Here is a 14992-nt window from a genome sequence, read left to right as displayed (position 1 = left end):
TAAAGAACATTTACATTTGGCAGATGCTTTTATCCAAAGCAACTTATTACAGGGACAATCCTCCTGGAGCAACCTGGAGTTAAATGCCTTGCTCAAGAACACAATGGTGATGGCTGTGGGAATTGAACCAGCAACCTTGATTACCAGTTATGTGCTTTAGCCCACTACGCCTCCACCACTCTCAAGAAGAGATAAAATATGTTGTATGCACCTTGTGCATATTCTGGGAAATCAAATGTTTTGGTCATTGCTTTCTACAGTTCACTAAGTCATGCTCCAATAGGAAAAAGAAGTGATCAGAAATAAATGCATTACATTGTTCAGTATACAAAAATTACCAAGTGTAGGCTGAATGACAGGTCAATTACAAGAAAATACTAGGTCGAATATATATATATATACACACATACAATGATCAGCCACAACATTAAAACCACCTGCCATCTCAGAATAGCATTGAGTATTTCTGTAACTGCTGATCTGGGATTTTCACAAACAACAGTCTCTAGAATTTACTCAGAATGATGCCAAAAACAAAAAACATCCAGTGAGGGGCAGTTCTGTGAATGGAAACTCCTTGTTGATGAGGGAGGTCAACAGAATGGCCACACTGGTTCAAACGGACAAAGACTACGGTAACTCAGATAACTGCTCTGTACAATTGTGGTGAGAGGGTTGTGGGTTGGTGTTGTTTTGGTGGCACGAGGGGGACCTACACAATATTAGGCTGGTAGTTTTAATGTTGTGGTTGATCGGTATATATATATATATATATATATATATATATATGTGTGTGTATGTATGTATACAGTGAAATAGAGAGTTAGATCTAAGTGTGTAAATATGATTCATGATGGAAACATTCTCTTACCTTCTCTTTCAGGCTTGAGACTTGAGATGTGCATGTGGGTGAATTCCGCCCATAAAACCCCCTAAGAAGTTTCCATTTAAGCTGTGATGGTCACTGTAAAAATAATACTGCTGAACGAAAGGAGATTTTTTTAACCAGTTCCGCAGTAATGGTTTAAATGCTGATGATTTTATAAAAGAAGTAAAAAGAAGAACTGACCACGGCATACATGTTATATTATGACAATTGCAACATCATCAAAAATGTGAACAAAGACCTTTTGGCTAATCATTCTGGCAATGATCATAATGCTGTTGTCAATTATTTAGAATTGTGAGTTTTGTTTTTACTGGCTCTTTAACTGGATAAGTCATTTGATAGTGGGAGACAATGGTTATTAAAAACATAAACTTTGCAGATGTCCTTGTAGTCCCAAATGTGGAAATGTATCACTTGTATCTTAATCCAGATCGATTTATGTGGCAGAACAGGGTCATTGAGAAACACATACCCAAGACCTACAAAAAGAAGAGGTTGATATTTATATTCAACGATCAAAGATTCTTGTGCATTATCATCCATACTGTTTAGTTAATCATTTTGTGTGGGGAAAACAATAGACAGTTTAAGGGTTAGATCCTCCAAAATTTAAATTCTCTCATCATTTACTCACCTTCATGCCATCCCAGGTGTGACTTTTTTTCTTCAGCAGAACACATTTGAAGAAAAAAGAAAAATATCTTAGCTCAGCAGGTCCTAAAAATGCAAGTCGATGGTGATCAGTCATTTGAAGCTCCAAAAAGAACAGACAGTCAGTATCAGTATATGTCATCCATACGACTCCAGTTGTTAAATTAATGTCTTCTAAAGTGACACGATCGCTTTTGGTGTGAAGAAAATCAATACTGTAGTACTTTTAACTAACTATAAACCATCGCTTCCAGTTATTAACAAACAAAGATTATATAAGTCCTTTTTTACTCTAAATCTCCACTTTATCTTTTACATTCAGATGTGAAAGTGAAACTCAAACAGGAACCATATGTGACTTTCAGATGTGAAAATGGAGATTTAGAGTAAAAAAAAAAAAAAAAAGACACATTTGTAACTGCCCACACCTACTATATATTGCTTCTAAAGACATGGATTTAATCACTGGAGTCGTATGGATTACTTCTGTTTCCTTTATGTGATTTTTGGTGCTACAAAGGTCTGATCACCATTCACTTGCATTGTATGGACCTACTGAGCTAATATAGTTTTCTACTTTTCTTCAAATGTGTTCTGCTGAAGAAAGAAAGTCATACACATCTGGGATGGCATGAGGATGAGTAAATGAGAGAATTTTCATTTTTGGGTGAACTATCCACCTTCATGTCATGAGAGGACTAGTGCCCTCATTGACAACCACTTTTGTTTCCTAGGTGTGGTGACAAGAAATAAAGCATCCTCGACAACTAATTACCAAAGGGTTTACCTCAATAATGCAGATAACAATGACGGCAATCCCTGTGTTCAACAGGTTGTTGTCAAATACCACCTTCAGCTTGTCATAACAACCCTAAATGTAATGATCAAGATAACACATAACACTGAATCATGATATGAATATCTCCTTGACATTGCATTTGTTATACTGTATTTTTTTTAATTTTTTTATTTTTTACTCTATGGTTTTGCTGCTTGGATAATACAGGTTTAGAGAGGGATATGAGTGCTGTATTACCTGATTCCAGAACTGTGTTCCATTTTTTGGACAGGGGTCGTGAATGCAGCATGACGGTGGTACAGGATCCTTCCAGTCCGTATAGTTTTTGACACCACAGCATTTAAACTGTTGTATTAAAATGTAGTAGAGAAATAATTTAATTGAAAGAAAAAGAGAGAAAACATACTATCTGAAATGGGCACTTACTGCCTTTTGCACAGTGTCCCAGTCATTTGCGTCTGTGACATTTTTTCCCCTGCCTGCTTCGTATGTCTCTAAACCGGTTTTGAGATCTTTCTCAATGAACTGGTCAATCTGCAAATTCAAAATGGCAGATTAAGTGCAATCTGAGAATAAGACTTATAATAAATATTATTTTGCTCACAAAACTCTGCATCCATATGCAACTCAGTGTTTATCTTCATTAGAGCATCTTTTGGGCGTTTCTTACCTCTCTCTCATACATGAGCAGAAGGCAGGCAGTGGCCAACTCAGCCAGCATTAGAATGAACAGCAGAATGAAGAACTAATGTAACAAATAGAGATGCTGCATTTTATTAAAAGAACAAAGTCCTAGTTTACTGTAGTATGCTAAGCGTTCTGCATACATCTGTTTATAAGACTCACTGATATTAGCAGGCAACGCTTTTCCTTCAGAGCTCCAAGAAAGCCCAAGAAGGACACACATGTGATGATGATCCCTGTGACGAAGAGAGTACTGGCTGTGTTTACAACCTGAAGGCTGGGTAGCAGGGAAGAGAATTTGGAGGATGTCAGCAGATAGATTCCCAATGCAAAGATAGCAGCACCACAGATCTGTAATGATATGATAATTAACCAGAGAGGCTCAAGACAAAAATAACATATAATTCATAGTAAATATGATTATTATTATTATTTATTTATTTATTTTTCTCCCCAATTTGGAATGCCTAATTCCCAATGCACTCTAAGTCCTCGTGGTGGCGTAGTGACTCACCTCAATCTGGGTAGCGGAGGACAAATCTCAGTTGCCTCTGCGTCTGAGACCGTCAATCTGCGCATCTTATCACGTGGCTTGTTGAGCGCGTTACCGCAGAGACATAGCGCGTGTGGAGGCTTCACGCTATTCTCCACGCACAACTCACCATGCGCCCCACAGAGAGTGAGAACCACATTATAGCGACCACGAGGAGGTTAACCCAACGTGACTCTACCCTCCCTAGCAACCGGGCCAATGTGGTTGCTTAGGAGACCTGGCTGGAGTCACTCAGCACGCCCTGTATTCGAACTTGCGACTCCAGGGGTGGTAGTAAGAGTCTTTACTCGCTGAGCTACCTAGGCCCCCTCATAGTAAATATTATTACTTATAAAGGCACTTCCATTAAAAAAATTTTAATAATAATTCTCTACATGTCTGAAGTTACACTAGTGTTGGTAATATTGTTGGCTCCTGAATGATAAATTGCTTGTGTATTTCCTCATATTTAAGTTGTTTTAGATAAGACCGTATACTAAATGAACAAATGTAAATAAATATCGATAATCTAATTACAATAGATGAAAGTACTATTTTCATATAAAAATACACACAAAGATATACTGTTTAAATGCGTAACATGCATTCACCTTTTAAACGCACATTTTGTGGCTCACATTTCTCACGCAGGTTGTTCCGTTTCCTTATGTTTCATGTATTTTAAAGCTGATGTGTATTTTTAACTATAAGAAAGCCAAGTGTAACTGTAGCCCTGTAGCACTATCAAAACGTTGCTCTGATTGTTTGAAAAGTCCAGCACAGCAACCGACCAATAAGTATGAATGTTTTTTTTGGGGGGGGGGGGTATCACTTTGTACAACCAATATTAGAGAGGGTAAGTTTTCTAGAATCTGTTTCAAAACTGATTATTTTTGCAATTCCGTTGGGTGATGCTAGTGGTGATGAAATTACAATCTTTAGCTTTAAAGGAATAGTTTATCCAAAAATGAAAATTCTCTCATAATTTACTCACCCTCATGTCATACTAGATGTGTATGACTTTTTTCCTTCAGCAGAACACAAACAAAGATTTTTAGAAGAATATTTCCATACAATGCAAGTGAATGGTGATCAGTCCTTTGTAGTTCCAAAAATCTCATAAAGGAAACATAGATGTAATCCATAAGCTTCCAGTGATTAAATCCACATCTTCAGAAGCGATATAATAGGTGTGGGTGTGAAACAGATCAAAATTTAAGAAGTCTTTTTTTTTTTTTACTCTACATCTCCACGTTCACATTTTCATCTGAAAGTCACAAGTGGTGCCTGTTTAGTTTCACTTTCACATCTGAAAGTTAAAGTGGAGATTTTGAGTAAAAAAGGATTTAAATATTGTTCTGGTTCTCACCCACACCTATTATATTGCTTCTGAATATATGAATTTAAACACTGGAGTCATATGGATTACTTTTATCTTTCCTATGTGAGTTTTGATCACCATTCACTTGCATTGTATGGACCTACTGAGCTGAGATTTTTTTGTTTTCTAAAAATCTTCGTTTGTGTTCTGTTGAAGAAAGAAAGTCTTACACATCTGGGATGGCATAAGGCTGAATAAATAATAAAAGAATTTTAATTTTTGGGTGAACTATCCCTTTAAGTATCCTGTGCATCATAAACACTGGCTCACCATTTATCAAGTGCTGAAACTTTGCCAGGTGAAAAACAATCTGGAATGACGTTTAACAGTCACATTAAGTCCTCTTTGCAACCTGAACTTCATCTGAATGTCTATTTGTGACACCAGTGCTGAAAAAGCTTGATTTAGTGCAACAAATGGTCAAACAGAACGTATGTGTCTCGAGATGCGTTAATAAGTATTGACATTATTTTTAAGTTAACAGTGTCTAAAAAAAACAATAGTCCTGCACAACAAATTGTACCACAGAACACAGGTGTCTTGAGATGCATTTCAAATATTAAAGTTCTTTTAAACTTAACATTGATTTGTGGCACAATGATCAAAGACGTCCATCCAATGCGTTTTTACATTGCCTCAACGCATGTGTGACCAGCCCCTAACCCGCCCTAACCTACTTGGAAAAACTAACCCAAACCTGGCCCAAAACCTGTAGGTTTTTTGTTTTTTACCATCGGACTCAGATCGGACTGAAGACCTCTAAACACGTGCAGAAAAACTGAATAGTGATTTTGGTATTTGAATACCATGCACATCCCTATTAACGCATGATTTTGGATTGGTTCATTTAACTGGCCGTGTAAGACATTGCTCCAAACTTTTCTTCCGCCATTTTGAAAAATACAACCGAATCTGGCAAGCATCCTGTAGTGCATAAAAGTGAACATAGTCACGTGACAAGTCATGTCACTCCATGGTGTACTGGCCCATGGGCTTCTCAGTTCTTAATCCGTCCTTGTTTAAATCCATTCCACAATTAAATTGTCCCATTGAATTGAAAGAGACAATTTATGTAAGAGAGGTTTTAGGCAATGTGCTATTTACACTGAAATTTGTTCTGCTCATGTTTCATGAATAAGGCCAATAGACATTGTCTCTGTGCTTTTTCTTCTACAGTGTTACAGAGAAAAGAGTCATGGTGTTATATTAAAAAGCAACATATATCATGTGACAGTCTGAAAATGGATACGTACAAAAAAGATGAAGTTCACCACACACATGGTGTACTTTAGGCCCTTGAGGCAGGACATCTTCCACACTGTCGCTCAGTTCTGCAGGGTTATCAAATACACTTGAGGTTAAAATGTTATCTCACTCTAGAACCTTGTGTTTTCCCCAAAACTACTAGGGTCTATGACACAAAGATTACTGACTCAGTGAAGCACAAAAAAGAAGAAGAAGAAAAAAAAACTAATTTCCTGTGTCAAAACTGAAGGTGGAGCTGATATAATGGAAAACAATCTGACACTTGACACTAAATGGAGCCTCATGTAGAGGTTTACTGTCTGTGATGCATTTCCTGTGTAACTTCCTACACAGCAACAGACAACAGTTTTATTTTTGAGTTTTCAGTATGAACAGATAAATACAAACTTAAAGGAATAGTTCACCCAACAATGAAAATTCTCGCCATCCCAGATGTGTATGACTTTCTTTTATCTGCTGAATGCAGACAAACAATATTTCAGGTCTGTAGGTCCATGCAATGCAAGTGAATGGGTGCCAAAATTGTGAAGCTCCAAAATAATTTTTGGATGAACTATCCCTTTAAGGGGGAAAAAAAAGTTCTTGGGTTGATTTATTTTTTTATTTTTTTATAAACTATATTCAAGAAACAAAGATGTTATGAGTTCCACACATTACTCTAATGAGGAAGAGCTGTTGCCTCAGTTCCACTTTCGCAATACTCCAAGCTATTCATAAATACAGTAAACATATACAATATATGTAAACACATATTCAGGATTTGGGGGACAAATGTGATCATTTAAGAATCAATCATAGAAAAACAAAATAGTCAGCCATTAATCTGAATTTTGTGGGGAATTTTGGGTGTCCACCATAATGTCCTTGATGCGGGTGTTTAGTGTACAAAGGGGCTAAAGGCTCTACGGGGTAAAAGGCTCCATTGATTTTATTTTCTCCCAAAACACTAAATAGCAACAAAAACTACCACAGTACATTCCTAAACATCTGTTTGTTACTATACACTGCAAAATTGTCCTGTTCCATGAGATCTTTGCATGTGGCGTCTAAAGGTTGACTTTGAGGCAATTTGATCTCATTTTTAATATTTTTTTAAATGTTGCACATTTATGTAGCTAATGAAAATTTCTGAAATTAACACATTCTTTTGCGATAATACTTATCATTTAATATTTATTTATAATTTTCAGTTTTGTTATTTTTTTTTCAATAACTGTCCAATAAGTAAAAGGATAGTATTTGCGGGGGAAATCCTCCGTTGCAGGGGCTAAAGGCCCCTATTAAACACATTGTTTTTTGTTTTGTTTCTTAAAGTGGGACAAATAGATTTATAAAAAAATTTCAAAGTGGGCTCATGTTGACTCATCCAATCATAATAGAGTTTAGTCTGTTTATAGAATACTTTAGATGTAATAAAAAGCCAAATGTGTTTGAAATTAACAGGAAATGGTTGAAGTAGTTATTCTGAGTAAGCATCATCTTAATTTGTTACTCAAGAAAGCATCTTGGTGTCTCAAAATTATTTGCATTAGTTGACAAATTTTGCACTATAACTATAACTATCTACACGATATCACCACTTTTTTTTTAAAACTGAATTTTAATCAAAACAACCTTCCATTATTATTTCTTTTCACACAAATGATGTTGCTTCATCAGTATAAAATGGATCATTTAAAATAATCAAGTGAAGGCAAAATGGTGATTTAAAACAGTGAAAATTTTAAGAGAAATGATGACCATGTCTCAGCACCTAAAATATACACTCCCTTATACATTCATATATATTTTCATCTAAAATAAATCATAGACTTGTTCTGTGTCATCTACCCATATGCAGACTTAGATGCAACCAAAAAATTTGTATGAAGTCATGTATTTGAAAAGACATACATGTAAACTATATTTCTCTTGCCATAAAAACACAGCATATACTCACAAAAATCATACAGTCTATGAATTAAAATAAAAGGCATGAACTCAGTCATGTCATATTCTTACCTTATCAATAAATTAACTATGTAAAGGTCCTCCAATGAAGAATTATCCTCAATTAAGAGAGTTGGACTTGCCCTTTTTAACTTTGTTAATCTTAAAACTCTGTGTCACTGCCTGTGGGAGTGTTACTTCCTCTGTGTATGACGCTGTGTCTAACAGACAGTGCAGGAGTGTATAAGTGGAGTGAAGTGGTGTGAAAAACTCTGTCAGTTTATGATTCACAGGCTGTAAATATCACATGATTTAAATATGTGTGCCCAAAATATATTTGTTGAAGAGAAACATAGGAAAACATTACACTAGTTCTGTGTTTTTGTGCACACTTTTCTATTGCAATGCCAATATGCTTAAATCATAGATGTTCTCATTTTCACAGGGCTGGCAAACATTAATAGGTACAAATACAAATGTGAACCACAGGAATATATCTACTAAAAATGAACATTCAACATTTTGAAACATTTCAAAACATTTGGTATTTAGATGAAAGCTATCTATTGAAATAATTGCATAATAGTGCAATTGTAAGTAAAAATTGTTAATATATATATTTACTTAACTATACTGCTATACAAAATTGTACCCTGAAGTTAACCTAAGTTATCTTACATAACCTAATAGAAAGTCAATTAATTTAATATTTAATGTGTATTTTTTTACAGAGTTTTTAAAAAATATTTTTTATTGGGTTTGGGTTAGTCTGTAATTATAATTCACATTCTCTGTCACAATTTGTTTCCATTTAGATTTTTACATGTAAATGTGCGTGTGTGTTTAGTTTGTTCCAAGTATATCTTAAAACCTGTGAATTATTTAGTTTTTAAAAATGTTTTACTGATGTAGAAACAAGGTTCTTCCTTATGTCTTTCTCCAGGTTTTACACTAATTTGAAGAGTCTTCTTATTACCAAACAATACAAAATGATTTAGGACCTTCCAGGGGAAAATCCATGAGGGATTTTTACAAATCAAGTATGAGATATTGTCTTAGTCATGCATCTCAAAATGTATACCATTAATTTGCATGCACAGACTTTTGGTTTTCCTCTTTTAGTGGTAAAGCCATGGGTTCCAATAGATGGGGACAAAGATGCACAGAAACTGGAGAAGGGGAAATGAAACATTCATGCTTGAGAAAAGTCATAGTGTTTAATGAGTAGCAATAAAAACACCATTCGATTCTATACTGCTCCAAACAAACTTTTGTCTGGAAGTTCATCTTAAACCATCCATGCAGGCTCTCAGTTTCAGTTACAACCCAGAGAAATAAGCAAACTTAAACATTCATACATACATAATATTGTATCCTAAACAAATGTAAATTCCCTTACAACTCAGTACACTTGACACTGCGTTTATTAATGCATATGGGGAGTGCCTTCTTACACAACCTAGCTGAAACCTCTCTACAATAACGGCATTAATCTAATATAGGCTATGGTGTTTATCTAAAAGAGTCGCTTACGTGTTCGCGTCTTTTATATTGTTCCGTAAGTGTTCCTTGTGCAAGAGGCACATCCCGCTGTCAGATCAGCATGAGAGCTGCATTCTCTGTCTGGGCCGTGCCCACGCAGAGTCAGCTCTCATGGAGACAGACTGTCCTCATTGCGAGGGCACGAGTCTCAAGACGCTTCACTCGCAAATTGCCCTCGTTCTGAGGGACGAATCAGCCTCATGCGCCCTCCTACTCGCCTCTTCTGTGATACCCAAGGATTCACACAAGGAGGCACGGTGGGGCCACGAGGTCGAGCAGGATGAAATGCTGGCACATGGCACATCTTTGCTGATACGCTATGTGCGAGACGAGCTCTGGCCTTCTGAAAGAGGACGCTGTCAAGCGGCCGCGTTCCGCAAATCTGCCCTATTCTTCTCCGAAGTTTATAACGAACTGTCTAAGTCTTGGTGCGTGCCCTTCTCAACATGCTTGCGCAGTGATGCCATCCTCTCTAATGTGGATCATGGGGAAGAGAACGGTTATGCCCAACTACCCCATGTGGAGAAGGTGGTAGCGGCACACCTCTGCCCAATGAGTAACAGGGCGTGGAAATCATGGCCCATACATCCTTCCAATCCGTGTCGACAAACGTCTGCACTGGCTGGAAAAGCTTACTCAGCGGCGGGCCAAGCTGGTTTAGCACTCCACGCAATGACGGTGCTCCAAGTATTTCAAGCCAAGCACCACAAGCAACTGGGTGAGCAAGGCTTCGATCCAGAGACATTCAAAGAGCTCAACACCACTACAGACTTAGCATTGTGTGCCACGAAAGTCACTGCGCAGGCCATCGGCAAGTCCATGGGCAACCTGGTAGTTCTGGATCGACATGTATGGCTGACCCTCACAGAAATGAGTGATAAGGAAAAAGCCACTCTGTTGGTTGTTCCAGTGTCTCCAGCCGGCCTCTTTGGCGGCTCTGTGAATAAGTATGATGAGCGTTACATTGCGACTCAGCAGCAATCACAGGCTATGAAACACTTTAATCCAAAATGGAGTACATCACAGCCGGTTCGCCCTCTTGTCTGTTTCGAGCCAGCACCCGACTAAAAGCCCCATACCTGCTGCCTCAGCGCCGGCACCTGCCACCGCCAGGCCACTGGTTAGGTCACGCAAGCCGTGGCCCAAACGAAAGCAGCCATATCAGCGCCCGCCTTGCGCCGGTGGATATCATGTTATGAACATACCAAATTGACCTCTGTCCCGTTAGGTGGACGCTTGGCGAGCTCTTACTGGCATTCCGACTGGGTGCTAAAAAACGATCGAACATGGTTATACGATCCAATTTGCACGTCAGCCGCACCGTTTCAATGGTGTTCTGTCTTCCACGGTTCCGTCCGAAGATGCGCCAGTGTTATGAGACTAAATACACAATCTTCTCGCAAGAACGCGATAGAGGTTGTTTCATATGAATTAATAAGCTTGCTGTCCCGCTGCGCGAATGCGTGGCAAATCCTCACTGATGTGTCAGAGCTGGTGGTTACAACAATCGAGTACAATCTATAGTCTGATCAAACGACAAGCCGGTCGTGTGAACACAATGGGATTTACAGCCGTTAATTCCTTATTCTGGAGAAGGATGGCGGGCTTCGTCCCATTCTGAGACGCTTGAATCACTCTCTCGCAACACGCCCATTCATAATGTTAACTCAGAAACAGATCTTATTGCGCATCCGTCCTCAGGACTGATTTGCGTCAATAGATCTGAAGGATGCGTACTTCATGTACCAATTGCACCGTGTTACAGGCGCACTGTAAAAAATTAAATTGAGCAAACTTAAAAAAGTTATGCAACCAGCTGCAAAGCATTTTTTAGTTTACTCAACTTCAGGCAAATTAGTTTTACCAACTTTACAATTCAAGTTCAAGCTTAAGTTCCATGAACTTAATACAAGAAGTTCAGCAAACTCAAAAATATCAATGTTCAGTTCAATAAACTTGAATTTTAAAGTATAGCTGTCCATAATTTTCAATATTCTTGAAAATAATATAATACAAAATATTTTTAAGCAGATCTATATTTTGACATAAGATCATGTATGAGCCCCACCAAGAGACCAAAGAATTGGTTTAAGTTAAATGGAGGTGTAGATTACAAGTAGGCTATTTCAAACTATATTAGGAGTTAAATCAACTTCATAAATAAAGATAATTCACCAAAGTGAACACTAATTACCCTGATGGTGACTTTAAACAAAACAACTTTTTACAGCAAAACATAATTAAAAACACGTAAAGAGCAAAAATATCTATTAATTCAAAACAGATTATTTATATGTCCTCATAAGTAGGCACAATTTGACCAAACACACTTAAATAAATTCAAGAGCAGGGGATTGTGGGTAGTGTCTTCAGCCACAATGCTTCTCCAGTGGGCATGCTCAGTAGCAGGTGCAACAATGTGAAGTTCATCCATGACTTTAACAAATGGATAACATCAAAAGCAAAATCAGTCAAAATAAAAGATTTAAATTCCCACATATTTCCTGATTTTCCATGGTAGAGCTATATAGGCTTCATAGAATTACAACAGTAAAATTTAAACTTCCATTTCACAGAGGTGCACAAAGTTTCAAATAGGGGGGTGTTGGAGGGTCAGTGATCAAACTGAGCAATTTTTAAAATTGAGCTTATCTGACAAAAATGAAGTTGGATTTTTTACAGTGAGGCTTTTTAGATTAGCATTCGAGGGAACTGTGTATCAGTTTAAAATCCTTTATTTCAGTCTGTCTCTGGCTCCCCGCACGTTCATGAAATGTATTGATGCAGTGTTCGCCCCATTAAAAATGAACGGTGTGTGTGTTCTGAATTACCTCAGTGATTGATTATTACCAGCCAATCAGAGGCACTACTGAGCGATCACAGACTTACTGCTTTGCATATGGAAAATCTGGTCTAATTTCAACTGGGTGAAAAGCACACTTTTCCCCAGCCAGTAAATCTCCTTTTTAGGAGTTCATGCATGTGCACCTCATGATTGAGCACGTACAGACCATTCTTCGCTGTCTGTTTCAGTTCAAACTGAAAAAACATTACCACTGAAGTAATTTAATTTTCCTGTGCACTGCGGTAACTCGTCACTGTCTGGCTGCTCTAGCACCAAGGGCAGCGCTAGCCCTTTAACCAACAAGGTGTTATGCTGGTCAAGTTTTCAGAAAGTGCTGACCGCAAATGCATAAAACACAGGTGGGGCTCGGTGTGTAATGGACGCCTGACTTTCGACACCTGGAAACAGGTGTGAAACGGCCGTGACATGTCAACCACCTATAACTACTGGCTGTCTTTCTAGCTTTGAGAGCTTTTTCATTCCAATATTGTGTATCACCACATTCTGATTCATTCGGACAACACAACAGTAGTGGCGTGTATATGTTGCCTGTGTATGGCCGGCGAAAATGCGAAAGAACGATTAGAAGCAGGACTCACTCTGTCGATGCTCATAGTGTATGTGACAACTATATCTGCGTATCAAGCACTTGAAGCCAGTGCCATTATAGGCAAGCATGATTTAAACATATAGTTCCTTAAAGGAGCAAGATGATTAAACCCACCTTGGCCAGCTACAGTCCCGACTTGGGACTTAACTTTAGACCTAAAAGCTTTCGCAGGGCCCCTCTTCGAGCCTTTGGACTCTGTTGATTTGCGCATGCTCTCCGTTAAGACCGCACTACTGCTGGCTCTGGCCTCAGTAAAACAGGTTGGTGACCTGCATGCACTATCAATTGACAATTCATGTCTGGAGTTTGGCCCTGGTCTTTCAAAAGCCATTGTCAAACCCAGAAAAGGCTATGTGCCTAAGGTCCTAACCACGCCCTTCAGAGCGTAGGTGGTTCTCCTTCAGGCCTTCTTCCCTCCATTTAATTTGGATGAGGAACAATTATTGCATTTGTTATGCCCTGTGCGGGCGCTACATGCATACATTGAGCGTACACGCCAGTTCAGACTGTCAGATCAACTCTTTGTATGCTATGGAGGATGCACCAAAGGAATGTCTATCTCCAAGCAAAGACTTTCTCACTGGATTGTCAATGCAATTGCCCTGGCTTATGAGTCGCAGGGTAAGACTTGCCCAATTGGTGTTAAAGCACACTCGACTAGAGGCATGGCCTCGTTATGGGCATGGACGTATGGTGTGTCCTTACAAGACATGTTTTGCAGCAGGATGGTCTTCTCAAAACACATTTGCAAGGTTTTACAACCTAGACGTAACATCTCTCCCTTCACAAGTCCTCTCTGTTTAGAGCACTTGCTATCTGATTGGCCAAATATATATACTTATGCTCCTCCCTTTACGGATGAGCTCCCCATCATTTTACACAACCGCCTGCATTCAGGCCGTTGTAATTTACCATAAGTCACAAGCACTTATATTATAAATAAACTCCCTTCCCTACTGGGTCCATGAAGGAGTTAATTCATACTATATGACTATAGTTCATATATTCATTCTGAGTGCTCCCTTCCTGGCCCAACACGAGGGTAACTCACTGCGGCATACTCATGTCGTCATGCTTCCTTTCTGTGAAGTGCGGCGTGATGGGATTCTGTTCCCCATATGCATTAATAAATGCAAGGTCAAGTGTACTGAGTCGTAAGGGAACGTTTCGGTTACGTACGTAACCTCGGTTCCCTGAGATGAAGGGAACGAGACATTGCAAACGCTAGCTGCACTGAAAGACTCAGAGTTCTTGAGGCACGAGCGATGTGCTCCTTGTTCTCAGTCAGAAATTCTGAGGAAATGGTGTTTGTGCACCTGCTTTTATAGTGGACAGTTTTGCGCCAAAACAGGTGGGGCTCAAACACCATAGCCAATATTAGAATATTGGCATTATTGTAGAGAGGTTTCAACTAGGTTGTGTAATAAAGCACTCCCCATATGCCTTAATAAACACAATGTCTCGTTTCCTTCATCTCAGTGAACGAGGTTACGTACGTAACCGAGACAATTTCAGGAGTCACCATGAAAACAGATGCTAAAAAGAAATGCGCGCCATATTTCAGTGATGCAGAAACGAGAATGATTTCGTCTTCACCTGTAATTGCGATAAAGGAGCTGCATTGTTTTAGGACTGAGAGTTTGCATGACTGAGAGTTTGCAGTAAACTGAATTAATGTGTGAAATTTTAAACTTTAAAGTTTTACCATACTTTTAAAAGTTTAATTCAACATTAATATTAGACCTCTCTCTTCTATATTAATGCTAAATAGGTTGACAGTTATGTTATTTGTTTGCACTGAACTTCATAATAGGTATTAACATTCATATTCTTAGTATTATAAAAATAATAATATAGGTTTTAT

At 38.3% G+C, this 14992-nt stretch overlaps 1 protein-coding gene across 1 annotated transcript; it reads right to left on the bottom strand.

Moving 5' to 3' along the window:
* Positions 1-760: 760 nt before the first annotated feature.
* LOC127436707 (tetraspanin-9-like) lies at positions 761-8379 on the bottom strand. The gene is made up of 8 exons (XM_051691017.1): positions 8204-8379; positions 6190-6267; positions 3186-3374; positions 3010-3084; positions 2766-2873; positions 2577-2684; positions 2328-2411; positions 761-1368 (listed from the first exon to the last, which is right to left on the bottom strand). Exons 2-8 carry the CDS (start codon positions 6244-6246, stop codon positions 1300-1302), a joined length of 690 nt encoding a protein of 229 aa, XP_051546977.1. The 5' UTR covers positions 6247-6267; positions 8204-8379; the 3' UTR covers positions 761-1299.
* Between the last annotated feature and the right edge of the window lie 6613 nt (positions 8380-14992).

This window comes from Myxocyprinus asiaticus, chromosome 4, assembly GCF_019703515.2.
Source record: "Myxocyprinus asiaticus isolate MX2 ecotype Aquarium Trade chromosome 4, UBuf_Myxa_2, whole genome shotgun sequence".
NCBI classification, from domain to species: domain Eukaryota; kingdom Metazoa; phylum Chordata; class Actinopteri; order Cypriniformes; family Catostomidae; genus Myxocyprinus; species Myxocyprinus asiaticus.
Note: the sequence above shows the minus strand (reverse complement) of the source record. Positions and strands in the feature narration are given on the sequence as shown.